Raw genomic sequence first — 26,191 nt, forward strand, 5'->3', positions numbered from 1 at the left:
TGTCTCTGTATCATCTCTAGCCTGTGTACTATTTTTCAATGTGTCTCTCAAAGAGAAAGAGTTTCATTCAATGTTGCAGCGACGATGTGTAATGAATATATTATGTAACACTTACATTGTGTAGCAGATACACTAAGAAGCAGCTACACAATGTAGAAGTTACACTATGTAGCAGCTACACTATGTAGCAGTTACAATATGATATAAAACGTGAGGAGTGGGATTGAACTATCACGTAAACACTGCCTACAGATCTTTAATGGGCATTTTCTGTCTACATTTCAAGGTAATTTTATCGAACATATAAAACAATCAGTAAAGTACCGAAAGATAATGAGAAATCTTAGTGATCTTGGCTCTGTGGCTAATTTCTGACTGCTATGAGCTTCACATGGCATAGCAAACAACTATGGTTTAAGCGGTTCTTGTATCACCGTTGACACCTTTCAGTTGCCTCCTGGTTCTAGTGTCATGTGTTTTGGGTGTCCAGGTGGCACAGTAGCGGGTTAGACGTGATGCCGAAGAGTTCCTGCCGCTGGGGCTAGCACTCGGTGCTCTGTTCGAGCTGCACGGGGTCACTCTCACCGGTGCTGGACTTAGCCTTGAGGGTGAAGGTGTACGGAACACAAGCTGTCAACCCGGTGACGGTGTGCGTCACCTTCCAGTCAGATCCCCGTGGAATCTCTACGTTTCCGGCGTTGCCGTCACCCTCCCAATGTAACATATACAGGCTGGTGCAGCGGGGGTTAATCTCTGGCTGGAACCACTGGAGCGAGATAGAGGTTTTGGTGAAGCCGCTTATTCCAAATACCTGAGGCGCTGAGGGCGTGTCGTCTGAAGTCTTGGTAGTGACTTGCCTCCAGCCAGATCTCCTGCCAGTTGGAGACACGGAGCGCACCTTGACGAGGTAGTGAGTGCAGGCTTTGAGGTCGGTGACGCTGATGTCCATGTAGGGCGTCACTTCTCTGTGGGTTTGCAGCATCTTCAGGTCTTGATCGAAAACATCAATTTCATATCCTCTCACACACTGAGGGTTGTTCTTTGGGGGCTCGAAGTTGACCGTCAGCTCGTTAACGCCAGTCGATGCGACCTTCAGGTTAACCACGGGGCTAGGCGCTGCAAGAACGGAACACTGGTTATTGTGGATCTTAGGACATGTTTACGATGACCCCCTCTCTTGTCTTACCTCCGTTATCATTTATGTAAGGCTAGATGCACCTGAGGCATGAAGATTCTTACCATTCCAACAGGATGATGCAGGAAGGAGCGAGATTTAATTTATCCAGAGGTCGTAAAGATTTGATAATGGGAAATTTTAGTTCTATAGAAATAGGATGGGAGAAGATATGCGTAGGTTTTCAAGATCAAATGTCACAGACACAAGAGATCTTGGAAGAGTGTACGGGAAGCTTTGGTATACCCCTCGCCACTGAGCACACTAGACTAAGAGTGACTGATATACCATCCTCACTAGATCTTTGTGGAAACAATATACCACTGGGCGTGTGAGGATTTGAAAGCAGGAGTGCCGTTTTGTAGGCCGGCGTGCTACCATCGTGGCTCAGTGGTATATCGTTGCCATCTAGTCCATGTGTTATGTTACGTGTTGAGAGATATTAACTCGATCTTATTTTGACGCATAAAACCTCGGAAACTGTACCAATGACACGTGATGAAACCGTCACAGAGTAATAATCACGTAATGTTTGAGTTCGACTACTTAGTCAGTGAGGGCAAAAGAGGGGTAACCAGACACAAAGAAAGGACACATTCGTGGAGCTAGAAGGTGAAGTTGCATAGCTACTGTTACCTAAATTTCTTAAGATCTATAATGAAAGGATAGGAACATGGTACCTTTCATAGAAAATGGGGAGAATTAGAAGAGAGAGATACGGTTTGATAGAAGATATGAAGAAAGAAGAAAACATGGAAGTGTATCATGGAGAAGATACAAGGGGCACCAGAGCCAGCCAACATTTGAAAGGTACACGAGAAATGAGCATAGCAAGATAAGAGAGGAGGAACAGAGAGCTTTGAAGAAGAAATATTTACGATCAAGGTAATGAAAGATTCAAAACTAAGTCACAGATTCTTCAGAAGTAAACTGCCCGTTAGCAAGCAGCTAATGTGGATGAGGGATTGAGAGGGGAAAGCTATTTGAAGACGAGCAAAGATACGAAGAACTGACTGATGAGTTTAATCTTGTATCTACGGTGGGAGACAGTGTGTCCCCAACACCAGTGAGATGAGATACACAGAACGACCTTGAGAACACTATGATTGTTTAGACAGACACAAGCTGAGTGAAGCTTCTTAATCCATGTACAAGAGAGTACACAGTCTTAAAAAAGTCCTTTCTTGTGTATTAAAAGAGAGCGAAGAAAAAGTAGACAGGATGCTTGAAATATTGGTAGAAAATTCGCCGAAAGATCATGTAGCCTCAGAGAAGCATAGAGTAAGAAATGAGATCGGGAAATTAGACAGAATTACAGCTCATTGTGGTTGCCATCTGTAAAACACTGGAAAAGAAACAAAAAGAACAAAAAACAAAATAGAAACTACTTAAGTTAAAGATAACATGGGTTCAGGGAAAGGAGGAGGTTTATAACATAATCTCAACATATCTCTTAAGATTTCTATGAGGGTTAGGTCTGTTGTATACAAAAGAGATGTGAGGTTGGAGTGAGCGTTATTGGACGGCCTGAAGGCATTTAACTCTTTACGGCATTAAGTGGTCGGTAAAGAGGTAGGCCTTCTTCCTTCGGTCGACAGAAAATTAATCCGGTGGAAGCCAACCCTGGAGGCGTCAGAGGAGCATTGTGTGAATAGGTTGGGTTACCAGTGGCGTACCGCTGGTGTCTGTCTTAGGACCGCTGCTTTCTTTATCTATGTAAGTGATTTGTTGATGATGCTGAGGTCGTGGAAGAAGTAAGGATTAACGAGGACTGCATCATCTTACAAAGGAACTGAGACAAACTCTAAAGCTAGACTGAAACATGGGTAAGGAAGTCCAGCCCAAGTAAATATGAAAATGGGACACTGAGAAAATAAGGTCTTCGACATGAATATAAACGAGAAGGAAATAAGCCCCATGATTCTGTGTGTGTGAGAGGGAGGGGGGGACTTTAGGGTCGGCTTCGTGTTTTGGCCAACTGTCAGGCACCAGAACACCACGTCGGGAGAACCATTTACAAAGCTCACTGCTGAGCATTAGGTGTCCTGGAGTAGGTGGGTAAGGTGATCTTCAACATACTGTTCACGACTTAAACCTAACCAGTATATGCTTTCCACGTTTGGCCATCTTTCACAGACAAGAATAAAGAACAAATAAAGATGCTCCAGAGAGTGAGCCAGTGTCCCGACCAGTGAGGCAGTACCCCAGCCACTGAGGTAGTGTCCTGGCCAGTGAGGCAGTGCCCCGCCCATTAAGGAAGTGTCCAGACCAGAGAGGTACACGGGAAATTCACTCACTGACATCTTGAGTGGAGGTGGTGTTACCAGTGGGTATACTGGTGAGGCCTCCTGGAGACACCACAGTGATGACGATATTGTAACGGCTGCAGGGGAGGAGGTCGGTGATGGTAAAGTTGTTGTCACCGCCAGTTGTGATGTTCTCACATATCTCCACCATATGGACGCCATCCAGCCAGCAGATCTCGAAGTGTCCAGCGCACCGGTCGTCCTCGTTCGCACCCCAGGAAACATCAATGGTGTCTGTACCACTGGGGTCCAATGTGATGGTGGGTGGTGCATCTGGCTCTGTCCAAACACGTCAAAAATGTTAGTACCTAAGAGTTCCTTGTCCTTGGCCAACCATAACTGATATCCTCCTCTTAAAAATTGCTTATTTTCATTAACAAAAACATCCTACGCTCTTCTGTGTACTCTGTGAATCGATTCTACATACTGATAACAAAGATATTCCAAAATAGAGTACATCATGACAGCTATTAGCTACGTGCTACTAGGTACCCTTGGAAGAAGAGTTTTGATACATATAGTTCTATGGCTCTCTGACTCCGTCAGTGTTTAACGCTTGTGAAGACGGCTTTCACAATTATGTACCTGGACCAGTGCTTTTCTGTAGACCGATCCGCTGTGCTGCTGTAGGCTTTCCCATGTACCGTTGTAGACCTATTCATTGTGTTGCTGACGGCCGTCCCATATGCTGCTGTACGCCCTATCAGTGTGTTGGTGTAAACCCTCTCATTGTGTTGCTGTAGTCGCTGCCAGTGTGTTGATATAGTCCCTCCTTGTGTATTGCTGTAGTCCATCCCAGCATGTTGCCGTAATCCCTCCCTTTATATTGCTGTAGTCTCTCCCAAAGCGATGCTCTAAGCCCTACTGGTGTACTGCAACATACACCTCTGTGTGTTGCCCTCCCACCTGCCCCAGGCCCTCACTCCAACAGCCAGTCCTCCTCACCTGTCTCCATCGTAGCAGCGAACCTGGTCACGCTCGGGCTGGACAGTTCAGCTTTGTTGACAGCCACGATGTCGATGGTGTAGTTGCTGCAGGGGTCGAGTGGGCTGATGGTGGCGTGGTGCTGGTACTCCCGCCCCACAGCCGGGCTGCTGACGACTCTGCTGTGAGTCTTACCGTATGTGATGGCGTATCTGACGGAGAGGCAAGGCCGAGTGAGCGGAATACAAAGCGTTCCGTAGGGCAAAGTTACGTATGTTTAATGGAAGGAGAGGAGGAGGGGATGGCAATGCTTCCTTACTGAAGGACAGAGATGAACGAGGGACAGGTATGGTTCCGTGCGAAAAGCAAATTGCTACTTAAAGGAGAAACTGTGTTACTTGAAGGACAAAATACGTAAGTTCTGGAGAGAAGGACAATGCTTTGTAACGCTTAGGCCTTACTACCTGAGGGAAGGATGCCACTACCTGAGGGAAGGATGCCACTACCTGAGGGAAGGATGCCACTACCTGAGGGAAGGATGCCACCACCTGAGGGAAGGATGCCACTACCTGAGGGAAGGATGCCACTACCTGAGGGAAGGATGCCACTACCTGAGAGAAGGATGCCACTACCTGAGGGAAGGATGCCACTACCTGAGGGAAGGATGCCACTACCTGGGGGAAGGATGCCACCACCTGAGGGAAGGATGCCACTACCTGAGGGAAGGATGCCACTACCTGAGGGAAGGATGCCACTACCTGAGGGAAGGATGCCACTATCTGAGGGAAGGATGCCACTACCTGAGGGAAGGATGCCACTACCTGAGGGAAGGATGCCACTACCTGAGGGAAGGATGTCACTACCAGAGGAAAGGATGCCACTACCTGAGGGAATGATGCCACTACCTGAGGGAAGGATGCCACTACCTGAGGGAAGGATGCCACTACCTGAGGGAAGGATGCCACCACCTGAGGGAAGGATGCCACTACCTGAGGGAAGGATGCCACTACCTGAGGGAAGAATGCCACTACCTGAGGGAAGGATGCCACTACCTGAGGGAAAGATGCCACTACCTAAGGGAAGGATGCCACTACCTGAGGAAAGGATGCCACTACCTGAGGGAAGGATGCCACTACCTGAGGGAAGAATGCCACTACCTGAGGGAAGGATGCCATTACCTGAGGGAAGGATGCTACTACCTGAGAGAAGGATGCCACTACCTGAGGGAAGGATGCCACTACCTGAGGGAAGGATGCCACCACCTGAGGGAAGGATGCTACTACCTGAGGGAAGGATACCACTACCTGAGGGAAGAATGCCACTACCTGAGGGAAGGATGCCACCACCTGAGGGAAGGATGCCACTACCTGAGGGAAGGATGCCACTCCCTGAGGGAAGGATGCCACTACCTGAGGGAAGAATGTCACTACCTGAGAGAAGGATGCCACCACCTGAGGGAAGGATGCCACCACCTGAGGGAAGAATGCCACTACCTGAGGGAAGGATGCCACCACCTGAGGGAAGGATGCCACTACCTGAGGGAAGGATGCCACTACCTGAGGGAAGGATGCCACCATCTGTGGGAAGGATGCCACCACCTGAGGGAAGAATGCCACTACCTGAGGGAAGGATGCCACTACCTGAGGGAAGGATGTCACTACCTGAGGGAAGGATGCTACTACCTGAGGGAAGAATGCCACCACCTGAGGGAAGGATGCCACCACCTGAGGGAAGGATGCCACTACCTGAGGGAAGAATGCCACTACCTGAGAGAAGGATGCCACTACCTGAGGGAAGGATGCCACTACCTGAGGGAAGAATGCCACTACCTGAGGGAAGGATGCCACCACCTGAGGGAAGGATGCCACTACCTGAGGGAAGGATGCCACTACCTGAGGGAAGGATGCCACTACCTGAGGGAAGGATGCCACTACCTGAGGGAAGGATGCCACCATCTCTGGGAAGGATGCCACCACCTGAGGGAAGGATGCCACTACCTGAGGGAAGGATGCCACTACCTGAGGGACGGATGTCACTACCTGAGGGAAGGATGCCACTACCTGAGGGAAGAATGCCACTACCTGATGGATGGATGTCACCACCTGAGGGAAGGATGCCACTACATGAGGGAAGATGCTACTCCCTGAGGGAAGGGTGCCACTACCTGAGGGAAGAATGCCACTACCTAAGGGAAGGATGCCACTACCTGAGGGAAGGATGCCACTACCTGAGGGAAGGATGCCACTACCTGAGGGAAGTATGCCACTACCTAAGAGAAGGATGCCACCACATGAGGGAAGGATGCTACTACCTGAGGGAAGGATGCCACTACCTGAGGGAAGGATGCCACTACCTGAGGGAAGGATGCCACCATCTGTGGGAAGGATGCCACCACCTGAGGGAAGGATGCCACTACCTGAGGGAAGGATGCCACTACCTAAGAGAAGGATGCCACTACCTGAGGGAAGGATGCCACTACCTGAGGGAAGGATGCCACTACCTAAGAGAAGGATGCCACCACCTGAGGGAAGGATGCCACTACCTGAGGGAAGGATGCCACTACCTGAGGGAAGGATGCCACCATCTCTGGGAAGGATGCCACTACCTGAGGGAAGGATGCCACTACCTGAGGGAAGAATGCCACTACCTGAGGGTAGGGTGCCACCACCTGCTGAAGGGACGTGCCCCTACCTGAGGGAATGCAAAGGTCACCACCTGAGTCCCTGGGAATCACAGAAGATAGTGCACTCCGTGACGCTGTGTGACGAGGTCACGTGGTGTAGTGTAGGGCAGTGAGATTAACCTAGTTACCTCACCTCACCCATACTGATGTGGTCAGAACGGTGAGGAGGATGCCTCCTCCACGACCAACACCTCCTCAGGCACATCAGCCGGCAGGAAAATAGCTAAGTTGGAGCAGCAGTGATAGCAGTGATGTCGAGTTGGAGCAGCAGTGACGTCGAGATTGTTTATATAAGAAGGGATGAATGTGGAGAGAGAAAAAATGAGACATTCTGATGTAACCTGAACTGCCAGATGCTCTGTGGAAGATGTATTTTCTGTCGCTAATTTCCTTTAAAAAAGAAAGGTGAAGGCCATGCATATCATTGTTGAGCAAGCTTATTCACTGATCGTTAACACCGTTAATCATAATTACCAATGTCGTTAAGATATTTGTCTAATTGTGTTCTGTATGTGTTGATCATCCTTGCCTGGAAAATAACTGGTATGTTATTCTAGTTTTCTTTCATTCTATTGCCACAGGAACGTTTTTCTTATGTATGTATGACATGTTCGTTCCTATAACATCATATCGGGTTTACTGGTCACTGTATCTCTATCTGACGTGGAATAATAATCGTGAATTATTAAGTATTCCGAAGATTTTTGTCGGATATCCCTCATGATGTGCACGTTCATTCTACAGAAGATGAATCTAAGATCTGTGAATCCTTCTTCCCAGGTTTATACAAGCGAGGGAAGCAGTTCCCTGAGGAGAGACCAAGTTCCATGTGGGAAGCACTATACTACCACGGGAATGACGCCGCCACCGCTGGGCTTTCACGTCTGCTCACGGTCATTACGTAAGCACCTGCACAACACACCCAACTTGGGGTGAGCAGATTATGTGATGTTGATTATCTGGGGTTTCCAGGATAGAGTGGAGGATATGGTTATGATCAAAGCGTTTATATTGTTTTTAGGCTTGAATTTGCGATGCAAATGACATTTTAGTTACAGATGTAGTAAGAAATTGCGTCATAGCACATTTGACTATCACTAGGTTAGCGCTACCTCTTCTTGAGTGCTTTATAGGTCCGTATTTAGAAAGGAAATATGATCAGTACGAGAAGAAGAACGATTATAGACAAGAAAGAAGGAGAAATGAATTGAAATGTAAAGCGGAATCATCAACACAAGAGTGTATCGGGTTACTAGCACATGAGAGATCATTTCTTTGGGAGAAAAGAAGAGTGAAGGTGATAGGATAGAACCCTGAGACTACTGACCTGGAGCGAGCAAGATGGAAATTGTGCATTACAGAATAATGAGAAGCAGGAAAATAACAACAAAGGAAGGGAGTTTATATAACCAAGTCTTATGCCAAACCTGGTCAGATGCTTTGGATAAGTCAAGGGTTACGACAAAAGTGGCGTCAATATCCCTGAGAGAGGAAGACCATAGATGAGTCACATAGAGACTATGACCAGCAGACCTAGCACTGGCAAGTCTGTATTGATGATCAGGAGGAAGGGAATGAGATAGTAAGTGTTGGAGGAGGTTGAGGAGAGTTCCGAAGACTTTGGAGACAACGCAAGTGAGAACGATGAGGCAATGTTTGGAGGGGATTAGAGCAAGAGGTGCTCAACTGCCGTCACTCCAACTGAGAGATGCAGAACAATCGGAGCCTCAGAGAACTCTCCAGCAACAGGTCCTGATTACTGATCATCATTCTAAGGTCTTTTCGTTCTCGTATGTCTGAATAATGCCTAGTTGAAGATTTGAATTCCTGGTCAATATTTCTATGTCCAAAATGCTCTATCTATCTTTGGTCAACGCTGAAATCTAGTTAGCCTGTCTCTGACCAATTCACCTATTTTTAAGGCTCTGTTATCATAAAGTAGTTTTTCTATTTTGTTTGGAAATTATTTCGTTGCACCGAATAACGGTGAGATTTTACCTGTAAGTCTTGCCTCCAAGTTACTGACACAACTAATGAAAATTATAGGACCTAGGAGAGCACCTTGTGGTACCACACTTATTTTCCTGAGCCAGTTCGATGCTTCCTTCTTTATTACGATTCGTTGTTTACGCTTTGTAGGCATGAGGGAAGGGCACCTCTACCTGAGGGGAAGGATAGCATTACAAAAATGAAGGACACCCAATACCTCAGGAAGGCGGGAGGCTGCCCTGGGAAAGGAATTCGTTGATCAGCAGCAACGATGCCGACTGAGTTGGGGGAAAAATAATCTAGGGAAGGCTGTCAGTGCACTAGAGATATAGTAGAACTTAGAGAGAGAGAGAGAGAGAGAGAGAGAGAGAGAGAGAGAGAGAGAGAGAGAGAGAGAGAGAGAGAGAGAGAGAGAGAGAGAGAGAGAGAGAGAGAGAGAGGGGGGGGAGAGGTGCATGTGGCAATAAAGTGTTTCTATCTGGGGATGAGAAAGGACAACCTTGGAGATGGGAGTCTTCGGTGACTGTGCCTCCCCAGCAGTTCCCTGGACTGGTTGACTCACCTGAAGACACACAGTGGGTTGGTGTGAGGATTGTTCCACTTGAGCTCAATGGTCTCCTTCGTGATGAGCCCCACTACCACGTCCTCAGGCTGCCCGGGAACTGGCCAAAGGAAACTCTAGTCTTTAGTGTGTGTTCTCCTCAACAAACCTTAATAATGGTGATGTTCTAAGTATACCACAATTACTTTAGCTAATATTTGTATCAATAATTTGATAATGATCAACACTTTACACTAAGTCCTCGTGGACCCATAATCCATTCACACCGTCATCATCTGTGGCGTTTCGTTTTTATATCCATATCGTCTCTTTAGAATCATGTAATCTTTTCATCATATGAGAGTTCATTTGAATTACCACCATCTGGCTACCCAAAAGGCCATATCTATGTTCCTCTGCATGAGTTAAAGCTTCACTGGTGCAACACTTGAGCTAATATGGGCTTTCGTTACAGACTAACACGTTGGACAAAAATGCTTCCAGTATGTTACCATCACAAAATAAATTTCTTTCTTCCCTCACACTCTTTTGGCTTAACTTAGTCTCGGGTATGCCACATGCGTCGGCCCCTCACCTATATCCTCCTTCGCAACAACATGTCAGTCAGCGTCTCTGATACAATGTCAAGTCTGACCTCTGGAGTGAAGATTCTCCGCAGTCAAGTGGATCCACTGCTCCTACATCGTGTAGACAAACCATTCTCCTTCTGACGTACTACGTTCGCCCTTGTAGACTAATGCAACTCCACCAAGCCGTGCAAAGTGACAGGGTTGTCTGGCTATGTGTGGCGGCACTAGACATCAGTCCATTCCACAGTCACAGTCTATAGAGATATCGTGTCTAGTCTAGATGTTGTCGTACCTCAGAGTGACAGTCAGTAGGAGCAGGAGTTTACCTGCCGTCTTCCAGAGTGGTTACTCCGTCGTGTGTGAGTAATCAAGTTGGTGGGTTCACGCGTGTCGCTGGCAACAAGTTGTCGTTTCCAGTTGTTAAAGTCAGAGTGATATCCCTTGTCGTCCATAAGATGTCGTTGTACCTATCAATGCTAGGGAGAATTACGAGGTTTGATGTCACTGTAAGTATGAGGTCACCCAGCCATCCACGTCGTTTCCAGAAGTTCCTGTACAACAAGACTGGTATTATTACCTGGGATGGTAACATGTCGTGTTCTGTGAGGTAGCATACGCCAGAGCGACTCAGGAATTCTCATTATGTTCCTGGTGTTGGTGTGGACACCTACCTCCGTCCCTGACATTGATGGTCTCCTCCAGTGGGGAGCCCTGTGCACCGGAGGGCGTCACGGGCGTCACCGTGACGTGGTAGAGACCGCAGGACTGCAGGGGGTCGGAGGTGGCGAGGCTCGTGTCCGATGCCTGTAAACATGACTGTTGTGAGATGCTGCTCACACCTTCAGCACCCCTACACCTACCACCTTCCCACACCACCACCTACACCTACCACCTTCCCACACCACCACCTACACCTACCACCCTACCACATCACGACCACCACCTACCACCTTCCCACACCACCACCTACACCTACCACCTTCCCACACCACCACCTACACCTACCACCTTCCCACACCACCACCTACACCTACCACCTTCCCACACCACCACCTACACCTACCACCTTCCCACACCACCACCTACACCTACCACCTTCCCACACCACCACCTACACCTACCACCTTCCCACACCACCACCTACACCTACCACCCTACCACACCACCACCTACACCTACCACCTCCCACACACCACCACCTACACCTACCACCTTCCCACACCACCACCTACACCCACCACCTTCCACACCACCACCTACACCTACCACCTTCCCACACCACCACCTACACCTACCACCTTCCCACACCACCACCTACACCTACCACCTTCCCACACCACCACCTACACCTACCACCTTCCCACACCACCACCTACACCTACCACCTTCCCACACCACAACCTACACCTACCACCTTCCCACACCACCACCTACACCTACCACCTTCCCACACCACCACCTCCACCTACCACCTTCCCACACCACCACCTACCACCTCCACACCACACCTCACCACACCCTCCACACCACCACCCACCTACCACCTTCCCACACCACCACCACCACCTACCACCCTCCCACACCACCACCACCATCTACCACCTTCCCACACCCACCACCACCTACCACCTTCCCACACCACCACCACCACCTACCACCCTCCCACACCACCACCACCACCTACCACCTTCCCACACCACCACCACCACCTACCACCCTCCCACACCACCACCACCACCTACCACCTCCCACACCACCACCACCACCTACCACCCTCCCACACCACCACCACCTACCACCCTCCCACACCACCACCACCACCTACCACCTTCCCACACCACCACCACCACCTACCACCCTCCCACACCACCACCACCACCTACCACCCTCCCACACCACCACCACCACCTACCACCCTCCCACACCACCACCACCACCTACCACCCTCCCACACCACCACCACCTACCACCCTCCCACACCACCACCACCTACCACCCTCCCACACCACCACCACCACCTACCACCCTCCCACACCACCACCACCACCTACCACCCTCCCACACCACCACCACCACCTACCACCCTCCACACCACCACCACCACCTACCACCCTGCCCACACCACCACCACCTACCACCCTCCGCACACCACCACCTACCACCTACCCTCACCACCACCTACTACCGACCACCCCAAACCTACCACCACCTCCCGCAAACCACCACCACCACCTACAACCTTCCCTCACCACCACCATCACCTAACACCCTCCAACACCACCACCACCTACCACCCTCCCACATCTCACCTACACCACCTACCACCCTTCCAGCACCACCTCCACCTACCACCCAGCCCACACCACCACCACCTACCACCCCTCCAACACGCACCACCACCACTTACCACCCATCACCACACCACAACCACCACCTACCACCTTCCACCACCACCTCACCACCGACCATCCTCCCCACAGCCACCACCACCTACCACCCTCCCACAACCACCACCACCACTACCACCCTCCCCACACCACAACCACCTTCTACCATCCTCCCACACCACCACCACCTACCATCACTCACACACCACACCACCACCTACCCACCCTCCACACACTCACCACCACCTACCACCCTCCACACCACCACCACCACCTACCACCCTCCCACACCACCACCACCTACCACCCTCCCACACCACCACCACCTACCACCCTCCCACACCACCACCACCTACCACCCTCCCACACCACCACCACCTACCACCCTCCCACACCACCACCACCACCTACCACCCTCCCACACCACCACCACCTACCACCCTCCCACACCACCACCACCTACCACCCTCCCACACCACCACCACCTACCACCCTCCCACACCACCACCACCTACCACCCTCCCACACCACCACCACCTACCACCCTCCCACACCACGTCCACCTACCACCCTCCCACACCACCACCACCTACCATCCTCCCACACCACCACCACCTACCACCCTCCCACACCACCACCACCACCTACCATCCTCCCACACCACCACCACCTACCACCCTCCCACACCACCACCACCTACCACCCTCCCACACCACCACCACCTACCAACCTCCCACACCACCACCACCTACCACCCTCCACACCACCACCACCACCTACCACCCTCCCACACCACCACCACCACCTACCACCCTCCCACACCACCACCACCTACCACCCTCCCACACCACCACCACCTACCACCCTCCCACACCACCACCACCTACCACCCTCCCACACCACCACCACCTACCACCCTCCCACACCACCACCACCACCTACCACCCTCCCACACCACCACCACCACCTACCACCCTCCCACACCACCACCACCTACCACCCTCCCACACCACCACCACCTACCACCCTCCCACACCACCACCACCTACCACCCTCCCACACCACCACCACCTACCACCCTCCCACACCACCACCACCTACCACCCTCCCACACCACCACCACCACCTACCACCCTCCCACACCACCACCACCTACCACCCTCCCACACCACCACCACCTACCACCCTCCCACACCACCACCACCTACCACCCTCCCACACCACCACCACCTACCACCCTCCCACACCACCACCACCTACCACCCTCCCACACCACCACCTACCACTCTCCCTCACCACCACCACCACCTACCATCCTCACACACCACCGACCACCACCTAGACCATCCCAACACTACCACCACCACCACCACCCCCCCCACCACCACCACCCACCTACCATCCTCCCACACCACGTCCACCTAGCCAACCTCCACACCACCGACCACCTACCACCCTCCAACACCACCATCACCCACCTACCACCCCCACACCACCATCACCACATACAACCCTCCACACACCACCACCACCTCCACCATCCTCACACCACCACCACCACCTACCACCCTCCCACAGCCACCACCACCTACCACCTTTTCCACACACACCACCAACTACCACCTCCCAACCACCACCGCACCAACCTACCCACCCTCCCACACCACCACCATCACCAACCACCCTCCCACACCACCACCACGCACTACCAGCCCAACCACAACCACCTAACCACCACCTACAGCCCTCCCCACAACCACCACCACCACCTACCACCCTCCACACCACCACCACCTACCACCTCCCACACCACCACCACCTACCACCCTCCCACACCACCACCACCTACCACCCTCCCACACCACCACCACCTACCACCTTCCCTCACTGCCACCACCTACCACCCTCCCACACCACCACCACCACCTACCACCCTCCCACAACACCACCACCTACCACCCTCCCACACCACTACCACCACCTACCACCCTCCCACACCACCACCACCACCTACCACCCTCCCACAGCACCACCACCTACCACCCTCCCACACCACTACCACCTACCATCCTCCCACACCACCACCACCTACCACCTTCCCACACCACCACCACCTACCACCCTCCCACACCACCACCACCACCTACCACCCTCCCACACCACCACCACCTACCACCTTCCCTCACTGCCACCTACTACCATTGCTTAGTATTCAATGAGGAAGAACCTTGCTGGCTGAACGTGAAAAGTGAGGTACCACAAGGCTTAGACTTAACATCCATCTTTCCGTTATCTACGTCAGCCATCTGCAGGGAAGACTCGCCTGAATCATTTCAGAATTTGCGTATGACACGATATAAGGCATTCTAGCTGTTTGCGTATGACACAATATAAGACATTCTGGCTGTTTGCGTATGACACAATATAAGACATTCTAGCTGTTTGCGTATGACACAATATAAGACATTCTAGCTGTTTGCGTATGACACAATATAAGACATTCTGGCTGTTTGCGTATGACACAATATAAGGCATTCTAGCTGTTTGCGTATGACACAATATAAGACATTCTAGCTGTTTGCGTATGACATAATATAAGACATTCTAGCTGTTTGCGTATGACACAATATAAGACATTCTAGCAGTTTCAAAGAAAGTTTGCCGAAAGATTGAAAGTAATTTTGAAAATTTATAGAGTGGTCAGACACCCGGAAAGTGGACTTTAATGTACACAAATGTTAGATAATGCAGTTTTCTGATAGGAAATTCATCATTGATATGTGATGTTTAGCAGATCATTACTAGAAGTGAAAGAAAAAAATAGGTTTGATATTGATTGCCGATAATGAACTGCTATAAGAAAAGCCATAAATGATAAAGCCAAAGGGAAGCTAAGCTCCGTAGCTGGAAATGATGAATACAAAACGAAACATATTGACCCTTTATAATACCCTGGTGAAACATATAATATTGACTCTTTATGATACAACTGGTGAAACATATGATATTGGCACTTTATAATACCCTGGTGAAACATATGATATTGACCCTTTATAATACCCTGGTGAAACATATTGACCCTTTATAATACCCTGGTGAAACATATAATATTGACTCTTTATGATACAACTGGTGAAACATATGATATTGGCACTTTATAATACCCTGGTGAAACATATGATATTGACCCTTTATAATACCCTGGTGAAACATATAATATGGACTCTTTATGATACAACTGGTGAAACATATGATCTTGACCCTTTATAATACCCTGGTGAAACATATGATATTGACCCTTTATAATACCCTGGTGAAACATATAATATTGACCCTTTATGATACAACTGGTGAAACATATGATATTGACCCTTTATAATACCCTGGTGAAACATATAATATTGACCCTTTATGATATAACTGGTGAAACATATGATATTGACCCTTTATAATACCCTGGTGAAACATATAATATTGACCCTTTATAATACCCTGGTGAAACATATAATATTGACCCTTTATAATACCCTGGTGAAACATATAATATTGACCCTTTATAATACCCTGGTGAAACATATAATATTGACCCTTTATGATACAACTGGTGAAACATATGATATTGGCACTTTATAATACCCTGGTGAAACATATAATATTGACCCTTTATAATACCCTGGTGAAACATATAATATTGACCCTTTATGATACAACTGGTGAAACATATGATATTGGCACTTTATAATACCCTGGTGAAACCTCATCTGCAATACGCTCTCTAGTTATACTCATCAAACTTGATCAAGGACATAGAAAAACCAGAACAGATCCAAAGAATACCAACAAAACAAATTCCGTCACTTAGAAATAAGCCTCGTGAAGAAAGACCCAGGGACTTAGAATTAGTCTGTCTAGAAAAACACACACCTTACAGGAGATGTTATACAAGTGTTCAGAATATTAAACAGTTTCGACAAAATCAAAAACGAGATTATTTTTTCCACGTTTGATTTAAAAAAAAAAAATTCCAAGACCAAATATGATTTAATGAAATTAGAAGGAAGGAGATGTAACTGTGACGTGTGCAAATGCTGGAAAATACATTTGAGGTGAATTACCTCCAGGTGTAGCAATTATCAATGATTATCAATAACATCAGATCAAGGACGGACAGATACTTGGTCTGCCCGAAGAAGGAAAAGATCTGAAATCAACTGTTGTAGTCTAAAAAACTGAAGTGTTTTAGATATCTGGGAGTGGACTTAGCAGCGGATGGAACCACTGAAGTAGAAGTGAGTCACAGGGTGGGGAAGGGGGCGAAGGGTCTGGGAGCGATGAAGAATGTGTGGAAGGAGAGAACGTTATCTCGGAAAGCAAAAATGGGTATGTTTGAAGGAATAGTGGTTCCAACAATGATATATGGTTGCGAGGCGTGGGCTATAGATAGAGTTGTGCGGAGGAGGGTGGATGTGCTGGAAATGAGATGTTTGAGGACAATATGTGGTGTGAGGTGGTTTAATCGAGTAAGTTATGTAAGGGTATGAGAAATGTGTGGAAATAAAGAGTGTGGTTGAGAGAGCAGAAGAGGGTGTGTTGAAATGGTTTGGTCACATGGAAAGAATGAGAGAGGAACGATTGACAAAGACGATCTATGTGTCAGAGGTGGAGGGAACGAGGAGAAGCAGGAGACCAAATCGCAGGTGGAAGGATGGAGTGAAAAAGATCTTGAGCGATCAGGGCCTGAACGTCCAGGAGGGTGAGAGGCGGGCAAGCAATAGAGTGAATTGGAACGATGTGGTATACCGGGGTCGATGTGCTGTCAGTGGACTGAAACATGGCATGTGAAACGTCTTGGGTAAACCATGGAAAGATATGTTGGGCCTGGTTGTGGTTAGGGGGCTGTGGTTTTGATGCATTACACATGGCAGCTAGAGACTGAGTGTGAACGAATGTGGCCTTTTTTGTCTGTTTTCCTGGTGTTACCTCGCTGAAGCGGAGGATAGCGATGCTGTTTCTCGTCGGGCGGGGTGGCTCCAGGAATAGATATAGGCAAGCAAGTATGAATATGTACATGTATATATATGTAAATGCCTGTGTATTTGTATGTATGTATGTAAATATTGATATGTATATGTATGTATATCCAAGTGTATGGGCGTTTATGTAATATATATATATATATATATATATATATATATATCCATGCTATCATCACGAACAAGTGTGATCATCATAATTCCAAAGCGTTTGTGAGATAGGTGACAAGCTAGTTAAAGAAAAAAGTGATCAAAGTGTTAATCAATTCTTGTAAACTTTCGTTTGGAAGATATGAACAACATGATACTAGAGTGATTAACACACTTCAATCAAATGTGCCAGAACACTAGGTATGTAAACTGGATTTGGCTCATGGATACAGACGCAACTGACTGGTTGTGGAGTAACTTCAGAAATAGAGGATTTTCCCTTGGGAGTGACGCTATCCTTAGGAAGATGAAAAGCTGTAATGAGAGGGAAGTGCCGGGTTGGAAATATAACGAATGACTTAATATAAAGTAAAATAACCGTGTAACATATGGGAATAGAGTGGCAGCCCACAAAACCGTGAAAAGTTTATAAATAGTAAAGGAGAATATCAAAGGAATTTCTCCTAAGACGAAGAAGGACCCTGAAAAGAATCCTTTGAATATGTATGTAGGAAATAATCAGGCACTATTGGCTCATCACATAGTGAAAATGTCTTCTTTACTGAACAGATACATCATGTATTAACCAATGAACGTTCCTCTAATGTACCTGGTTGGTTGGTTGTTCCAGCTTCAGGTCATCAAAGGCCAGGGTCATTGAGGTTAAGCTACCACATCCAACAACAGAAAAATTTCTAACATCTTCTTCAGGTGTTAGTGATAATCCTGAATGTACATTGCTTTCACGTGGCTCTTGAAAATGTACCACAAGCACAAAGCGTGATTCTTAGGAGAGAGAATAAAAAAGAAATACAAGATGTTAAATCTATATTCAGTGAACTGGTCCTGGTAAAAATCTCGAGCAGAATATTGATAAGAAACCATCAAGCGACAATTCTGATCAAATCTGGCCAGTCTGCCTGGTTATGTAGCGATGATTTCGTACAAAAATTCGCAGTTCTAACTTACTTCCCATCAGCCTTCGGATCTAGAAAAACTTGGAAACGTTAATTAGAAAAAAAATCATCTGGTGAACGATAATTATGAAACGAATTTCGAAGTAAGAGATGATGATGAACAAACTCAATGAAAGATTTTTGCTCATATATGGAATACGTGGGATTCTAGAATAACTTGAAATATTGTTTACTTCGACTTTTAAAAAGCTTCCGACAGAACACCACATAAACGATAGCTCAATCACCTTGAAACTCACTGCATAGGAAATCGAACCGCCTATAGATAGTGAACTGGTTCACAGTCATGAAACGTGTAGTAATGTGTGGGGGGGAAGCGGCCCGGCTGGCTTCACTTGACAAGCGGGGTGCCACAAGGACCCGTCTTGGGACCCATACTTTTCAGCCTCTGTATCAGCGAACTGGAGTAAGGACTTAGCAGGAGAATTTCGAGATTTACCAGTGACAAGAAATCAGGAAGTATAGCTCCTGTCATAGGAAGAATACTTGAGAATTCAAATTGATTTTCACAAAGCGATAGAGTTGTCATAGACATGACACATGGACTGAACTGGAGATAAATGCAAAGTGATGTTTCTTATTAGAGTAATTGTCAGTAATGACATATGTTACGAACAACAGTGCTAACAATATGTTACTTTTCATAGCTAGGAATGTCATCCTTTAAAACGAAGAAATACAATGCTCGCTCCTGAGAAGGTCCAGGTCAGACGTCATTTGGAATACAGTGTTCTCTTCTGGTCACCAAATGTGACCAAATGTGAAGAAAAAGCTAAACTGAATTCAGAGGAGAGCAACAAAACTGATTCCAATACGCAAAGATATGCTTTTTGAAGAAATATTAAGATGCTTAAAATCATTCTGTAAGTGCATTGTTATAAATCTGTAAAACTTTGTTATAGATTACCATAACACAGCGTCAAAGCGAAGACAAGCTCGGCCCTTATATCAGAACTAGACAATCAAGTGAGTGACATCTGTTATCATAACAGGCCTATTTCAGTAGGGAAAAACAAATTTGAATTTGCTGCTAAAAAAAAGTCAACCAAACAGGCCTATTTCAGTTGGGAAAAACAAATTTGAATTTGCTGCTAAAAAAAAGTCAACCATTTCTTTTCCATTCTAGATCTGAGCCTTTACTCGTAAAATTCCTCTGCAGGTAGAACAGCGAGCTGAATCCTTTCACTCTTTCCTACATAATTTCCTTGGCAGTAAATGCTCTCTACACTACGTGATGGTCCTTTCAGCTTTTTCCTGCCGGCTGTTGAGCCGGAGGGAGAGGTGGGTGTGGAGGTACCTTTTGCTTTATCATTCTGTCTCAGCCACAAACAGAAATTTACGACCTCAGGACACTACTACTGTCCTCCACCAGACAAACTCATCATAGACCAGCAGGTCTCTCCTCATTTGTCCTTCCTTTATACCCTCCCTCACCATCACCAAGCACCTGTCCTGAACACTACCTACCACTCTCCCTCACCACCATTCACCAGCCTCCCTCACCGTGTAACAGACGGTGTCATCCTCTTCGTCGAGCCTGAAGCAGACACTGTAGTGGTCCACACATTTGGGGAAGTCGGTGGGAGGGTTCCACTGGACTGTCGTCTGCACGTCGTTGTCCTCCACGATAGCCAGGTTGCTGGGCGCTCCCGGTACTGCGTAAGTGAATGATTATAACATGATCTAAAGGAATAATTACCGATCATGAACATGTCAGCGTCTGATGAATAATCGGTGAATAGAATGAGTCAATCATGCGTTGAAGATAAGCACAAAAGATGAATAATCAGTGATGAGTGATTAGGAAACTGTAGGCCAGTGATGAGTTAGTGATATTCAGGTGTTCATTGATGAGTAGATCAATATTCACTTGTGATGCAGTGATGAATAACACCCTCTGTGTTGAGTAAACGATGGCTCGTCGATAAGGAGATGAACCTTTTGCTTTAATAGTATTGTTATTCTAAAGCACACAAGAAGCAAGCAATTAAGGAACTTTAAGGGAGAAGAAGTGGGTCCCTACTGGTGTAAAACACCCTCTCTGTATCCACAAATAAGTGACAACAAAGAGGAAATAAAACACATACAAATAAACACATCCACTAAAATCCCACACTCGCATTCACACCCACATACTCAATCACTTAAGAACAATTAGAGGTAATAATGGTGATCACATTAGTATAAACACACTGAGACACAAAGGCTCATCTATGAGTAACATTAAAGAAAAAAAATGCACATTCATTCGCGTACTTGGCAACATTGCTCAAAAGAACACGATGTGCAGACTTACTGTCATCGGCAGTATTTCCGTTTGTGTTTACTGTGTCCCCAAGGACGTCACCACCGGTGGCTGGGTCATCAAAATGGGGAGTCAGCTCGAAGTAGTGTGAGGAGCAGGCAGGGAGATACTCCACGTCGTGTTTGCAGTGCGAGGCGGGGCAGCGGATGTCCTCACTGAAGTCATTATCAGTTAGAAGTGTGTACTTGTGGAGCACGTAGGTGGTATCACCCTCGACAAAGTCCCACTCCAGAGTGATAAAGTCCTTCCCATTGTTCGTCTGCTGGAGGTTCTCTATGTGGCCTGTGGAAGAGGAGATGAGTTACCTGGAAATCTGGTCTGGTGTTTCGCAGACAGATTCCTCCGGAATAAGACGCTACATCAGCCAGCTTATGTTTATGTATTTCGATAGGAGAGCTTTAGTTCCTTTGTGTCTCCTTCGTGCAGTAACTATGAAAAAAAGGAAGATGACAAAAGTGGAGACGTCAAAACATGCTAAAAGGGGAATAGAGAAATGTGGGAAACAGATTAGGTCCGCACTGTCCCCTTGTGGGAAAAGGAAATGGGTCTTCGTATGTAGAAGCTAGATTTTTTCCTACGTAGATACTTAGAAGGCAAAGGTGATTACTGTAACGTCCAGACACGATTCATCCTTTGTGTCTCCTGGAAGAAATAAACTTGAGATGTGCACCAGTGAGACCCGGCTTGACTACCTGACACACCTCCAACACACTCATCTCCACGGTTACGACTCCGTCCTGGAGATGGCTGGCCTCCCCAAAACTCACAAGCATTGTAAACTCTCTTCTAAAGACTCTCAAGCTCCATGATAAAAGGATTTTAATTCTAAGGTATTGAAGATAAGAAAACTGAACAAGAAGACACCGCACACCATTGGTCGAAAGGCCTCCATGAGGTGAAAAGACTTATTGTATGGATAACTGTGCTTCCTTTAACATTTAGAATCAAGGAACTGATTCTAAAAGTTAAAGGATCCAGTTCTCTAAAAATGGATTCAGACCATCCATTGTCTAACACACGAGTTTAAACGCCACAGTTGACGAGTTGACTAGAATCTATTGAGTCTGAATCACTGCATAAATGTGAGCTTGAGTTTAGGAGAGAAATGATGTGAAAGTGTAGACCAATGTAAGATGTAAAGCTCAGGTGGCGACAGGCGAGGCCAAGAGTGGCAGGTGGTCCGGGGCTGGCCACTCAGACCTTATCTGAAGAAGGGGTAAGAGAGAGAGAGAGAGAGAGAGAGAGAGAGAGAGAGAGAGAGAGAGAGAGAGAGAGAGAGAGAGAGAGAGAGAGAGAGAGAGAGAGAGAGAGAGAGAGAGAGAGAGAGAGGTATGAGAGTACAAGGCTGGAGATGAGAGATAACGATGAGAGGGTTGTTGTGGTGATGAGGTGAGGTGTGAGGGAGAGACTGTGGATGGGGGAGATCCTCTGGTGACACCCACCCAGCTGGCCTCCCATCCAGCCCCGCCCCCTCCTACACCGCCTCGCCCCGCCCCGCCCCGCTCAACCCCGCTCCGTCCCGGGGACGGTACCCATGCCACCTGGGACGGTACTCATGCCACCTGGGACGGTACTCATGCCACCTGGGACTGTATCCACGCCACCTGGGAAGGTACCCACGCCACCCTGTCGATCATCATGACGCCAGCCGAGGTAGGTGATTAATGGTACTTTGAGGATAATTAAGGGAAGGATTGAGGATCATTAAAGGGTAGCAATCAAGTAGTTGACGGGTGATTAGAGGGACAGCCCGAGTATCGAACCAGGTCGACGGACCAACCAAGGACCACACAACACCAGCAACAGGGCTTCGGTAGGAGGTCTGATCCACACAACCCTGAGGTCTGATCCACACAGCCCTGAGGTCTGATTCACACAACCCTGAGGTCTGATCAATACAGTCCTGAGGTCTGATCCACACAGCCCTGAGGTCTGATCCACACAGCTCTGAGGTCTGATCCACACAGGCCTGAGGTCTGATCCACACAGCCCTGAGGTCTGATCAATACAGTCCTGAGGTCTGATCCACACAGCCCTGATGTCTGATCCACACAGTCCTGAGGTCTGATCCACACAGCTCTGAGGTCTGATCCACACAGCCCTGAGGTCTGATCCACACAACCCTGAGTTATGATCCACACAGCCCTGAGATCTAATCCACACAAGCCCTGAGGTCTGATCCACGCAGCCCTGAGTTATGATGCACACAGCCCTGATGTCTAATCCACACAGCCCTGAGGTCTAATCCACACAAGCCCTGAGGTCTGATCCACACAGCCCTGAGTTATGATCCACACAGCCCTGAGGTCTGATCCACACAGCCCTGAGTTATGATCCACACAGCCCTGAGGTCTGATCCACACAGCCCTGAGTTATGATCCACACAACACTGAGGTCTGATCCAAACAGCCCTGAGTTATGATCCACACAGTCCTGAGGTCTGATCCAAACAGCCCCGAGTTATGATCCACACAGTCCTGAGGTCTGATCCACACAGCCCTGAGTTATGATCCACACAGTCCTGAGGTCTGATCCACACAGCTCTGAGGTCTGATCCACACAGCTCTGAGGTCTGATCCACACAGCCCTGAGGTCTGATCCACACAACCCTGAGGTCTGATCCACACAGCCCTGAGGTCTGATCCACACAGTCCTGAGGTCTGATCCACACAACCCTGAGGTCTGATCCACACAACCCTGAGGTCTGATCCACACAGTCCTGAGGTCTGATCCACACAGCTCTGAGGTCTGATCCACACATCCCTGAGGTCTGATCCACACAACCCTGAGGTCTGATCCACACATCCCTGAGGTCTGATCCACGCAGCCCTGAGGTCTGATCCACACAGTCCTGGGGTCTGATCCACACAGCTCTGAGGTCTGATCCACACAGCCCTGAGGTCGATCCACACAACCCTGAGGTCTGATCCACACAGCCCTGAGGTCTGATCCACACAGCTCTGAGGTCTGATCCACTCAGCCCTGAGGTCTGATCCACACAGCTCTGAGGTCTGATCCACACAACCCTGAAGTCTGATCCACACAGCTCTGAGGTCTGATCCACTCAGCCCTGAGGTCTGACCACACAACCCTGAGGTCTGATCCACACAGTCCTGAGGTCTGATCCACACAGCCCTGAGATCTAATCCACTCAAGCCCTGAGGTCTGATCCACGCCGCCCTGAGTTATGATGCACAAAGCCCTGAGGTCTAATCCTCACAGCCCTGAGGTCTGATCCACACAGCCCTGAGTTATGATCCACACAGCCCTGAGGTCTGATTCACACAGCCCTGAGTTATGATCCACACAGCCTTGAGGTCTGATCCAAATAGCGCTGAGTTATGCTCCACACAGCCCTGAGGTCTGATCCACACAGCCCTGAGGTCTGATCCTCACAGCCGTGAGTTATGATCCACACAGCCCTGAGGTCTGATCCACACAAGCCCTGAGGTCTGATCCACCCAACCCTGAGGTCTGTTCCGCACAGCCCTGAGGTCTGATCCACACAAGCCCTGAGGTCTGATCCACACAAGCCCTGAGGTCTGATCCACATAAGCCCTGAGGTCTGATCCACACAAGCCCTGAGGTCTGATCCACACAAGCCTTAACGTTGATCAATAGACAAAATTTATAGTTCATCCGGCATGAGGCCTGAGATAGAACCACATCCCTCAGTTCATTATGTAACGGGAACACGAGACATTTGTGGCTTCATCATATTTCTGTTTTCCCTCCAGGATCCTTGATACATTCTCTCTCTCTCTCTCTCTCTCTCTCTCTCTCTCTCTCTCTCTCTCTCTCTCTCTCTCTCTCTCTCTCTCTCTCTCTCTCTCTCTCTCTCTCTCTCTCTCTCTCTCTCTCTCTCTCTCTCTCTCTCTCTCTCTCTCTCTCTCTCTCGGTATATTATGTAAACAACTGTTCTCAATTTTATGTTTCCTAACAGTTGCTGAGGCAAATACACACCAGTTTACACTCGGGAAACGCTTACTACCTCTCCCCAACTACGGGTGGAACAAGACAATACCTGTCCCAACCACGAGTGGAACAAGACAATACCTGTCCCAACCACGGGCGGAACAAGACAATACCTGTCCTAACCAAGAGTGGAACAAAACAATACCCGCCCCAACCAAGGGTGGAACAAGACAATACCTGCCCAACCACGGGCGGAACAAGACAATACCTGTCCTAACCAAGAGTGGAACAAAACAATACCCGCCCCAACCAAGGGTGGAACAAGACAATACCTGCCCAACCACGGGCGGAACAAGACAATACCTGTCCCAACCACGGGCGGAACAAGACAATACCTGCCCAACCACGGGCGGAACAAGACAATACCCGCCCCAACCACGGGCGGAACAAGACAATACCTGTCCCAACCACGGGCGTAACAAGACAATACCTGCCCCAACCACGAGTGGAACAAGACAATACCCGCCCCAACCAAGGGTGGAACAAGACAATACCTGCCCAACCACGGGCGGAACAAGACAATACCTGCCCAACCACGGGCGGAACAAGACAATACCTGCCCCAACCACGAGTGGAACAAGACAATACCCGCCCCAACCAAGGGTGGAACAAGACAATACCTGTCCCAACCACGGGCGGAACAAGACAATACCTGCCCCAACCACGGGCGGAACAAGACAACACTCGCCATCCAGAGGCGTCTGGTCGCTAGGAGGGAACATCCTGAAGACAACCACCTGGTGTCAAGTTACACAACTCCATTACCGCGTCGTATGAGACGCCCGACGAGGACCTTTTGTCGTAAAGTCGTGTAAAGCAATACACCATCAGACCTACGACACTTCGACAAATATCTTTTTTTCCCAAAAAAACACAAATGTATTTTCGTGGCCCTACGACGCCTCCGGTGAGCGATCCCCTTTGTGACTGTCATGGAATTTATTGTTGTTATTACTCATATTTTCATCCATTGTTAACGAATTTCTGTGGACTCACTCGCAGCATGAGTAGCTGACTGACTCAGGATGAAGGATCGAGACTCAGGTTCCACAACTGTAGTTTCTGTACGTATTATAGTTGAAGGATCAGTATGTGTAGGATTACACCAGCACTGTCGACGTGTCGAATATAAAGGTTCCTACACCAGCTGCCTGAGG

At 48.3% G+C, this 26,191-nt stretch overlaps 1 protein-coding gene across 1 annotated transcript in view; it reads right to left on the reverse strand.

Moving 5' to 3' along the window:
* Positions 1-238: 238 nt before the first annotated feature.
* Positions 239-26,191, reverse strand: part of LOC139753350 (protein sidekick homolog) — a 26,508-nt gene continuing 555 nt past the window's right edge. Inside the window, exons 2-8 of the mRNA XM_071669706.1 lie at positions 21,051-21,341; positions 20,258-20,409; positions 10,879-11,011; positions 9,639-9,738; positions 4,426-4,616; positions 3,472-3,759; positions 239-1,116 (exon numbers count right to left, since the gene is read on the reverse strand). Coding sequence (XP_071525807.1) covers positions 542-1,116; positions 3,472-3,759; positions 4,426-4,616; positions 9,639-9,738; positions 10,879-11,011; positions 20,258-20,409; positions 21,051-21,341 — 1,730 coding nt within the window. The 3' untranslated portion in view covers positions 239-541. The remainder of the gene's footprint in view (positions 1,117-3,471; positions 3,760-4,425; positions 4,617-9,638; positions 9,739-10,878; positions 11,012-20,257; positions 20,410-21,050; positions 21,342-26,191) is intronic.

Source organism: Panulirus ornatus, chromosome 14, assembly GCF_036320965.1.
Source record: "Panulirus ornatus isolate Po-2019 chromosome 14, ASM3632096v1, whole genome shotgun sequence".
Lineage (NCBI taxonomy): Eukaryota > Metazoa > Arthropoda > Malacostraca > Decapoda > Palinuridae > Panulirus > Panulirus ornatus.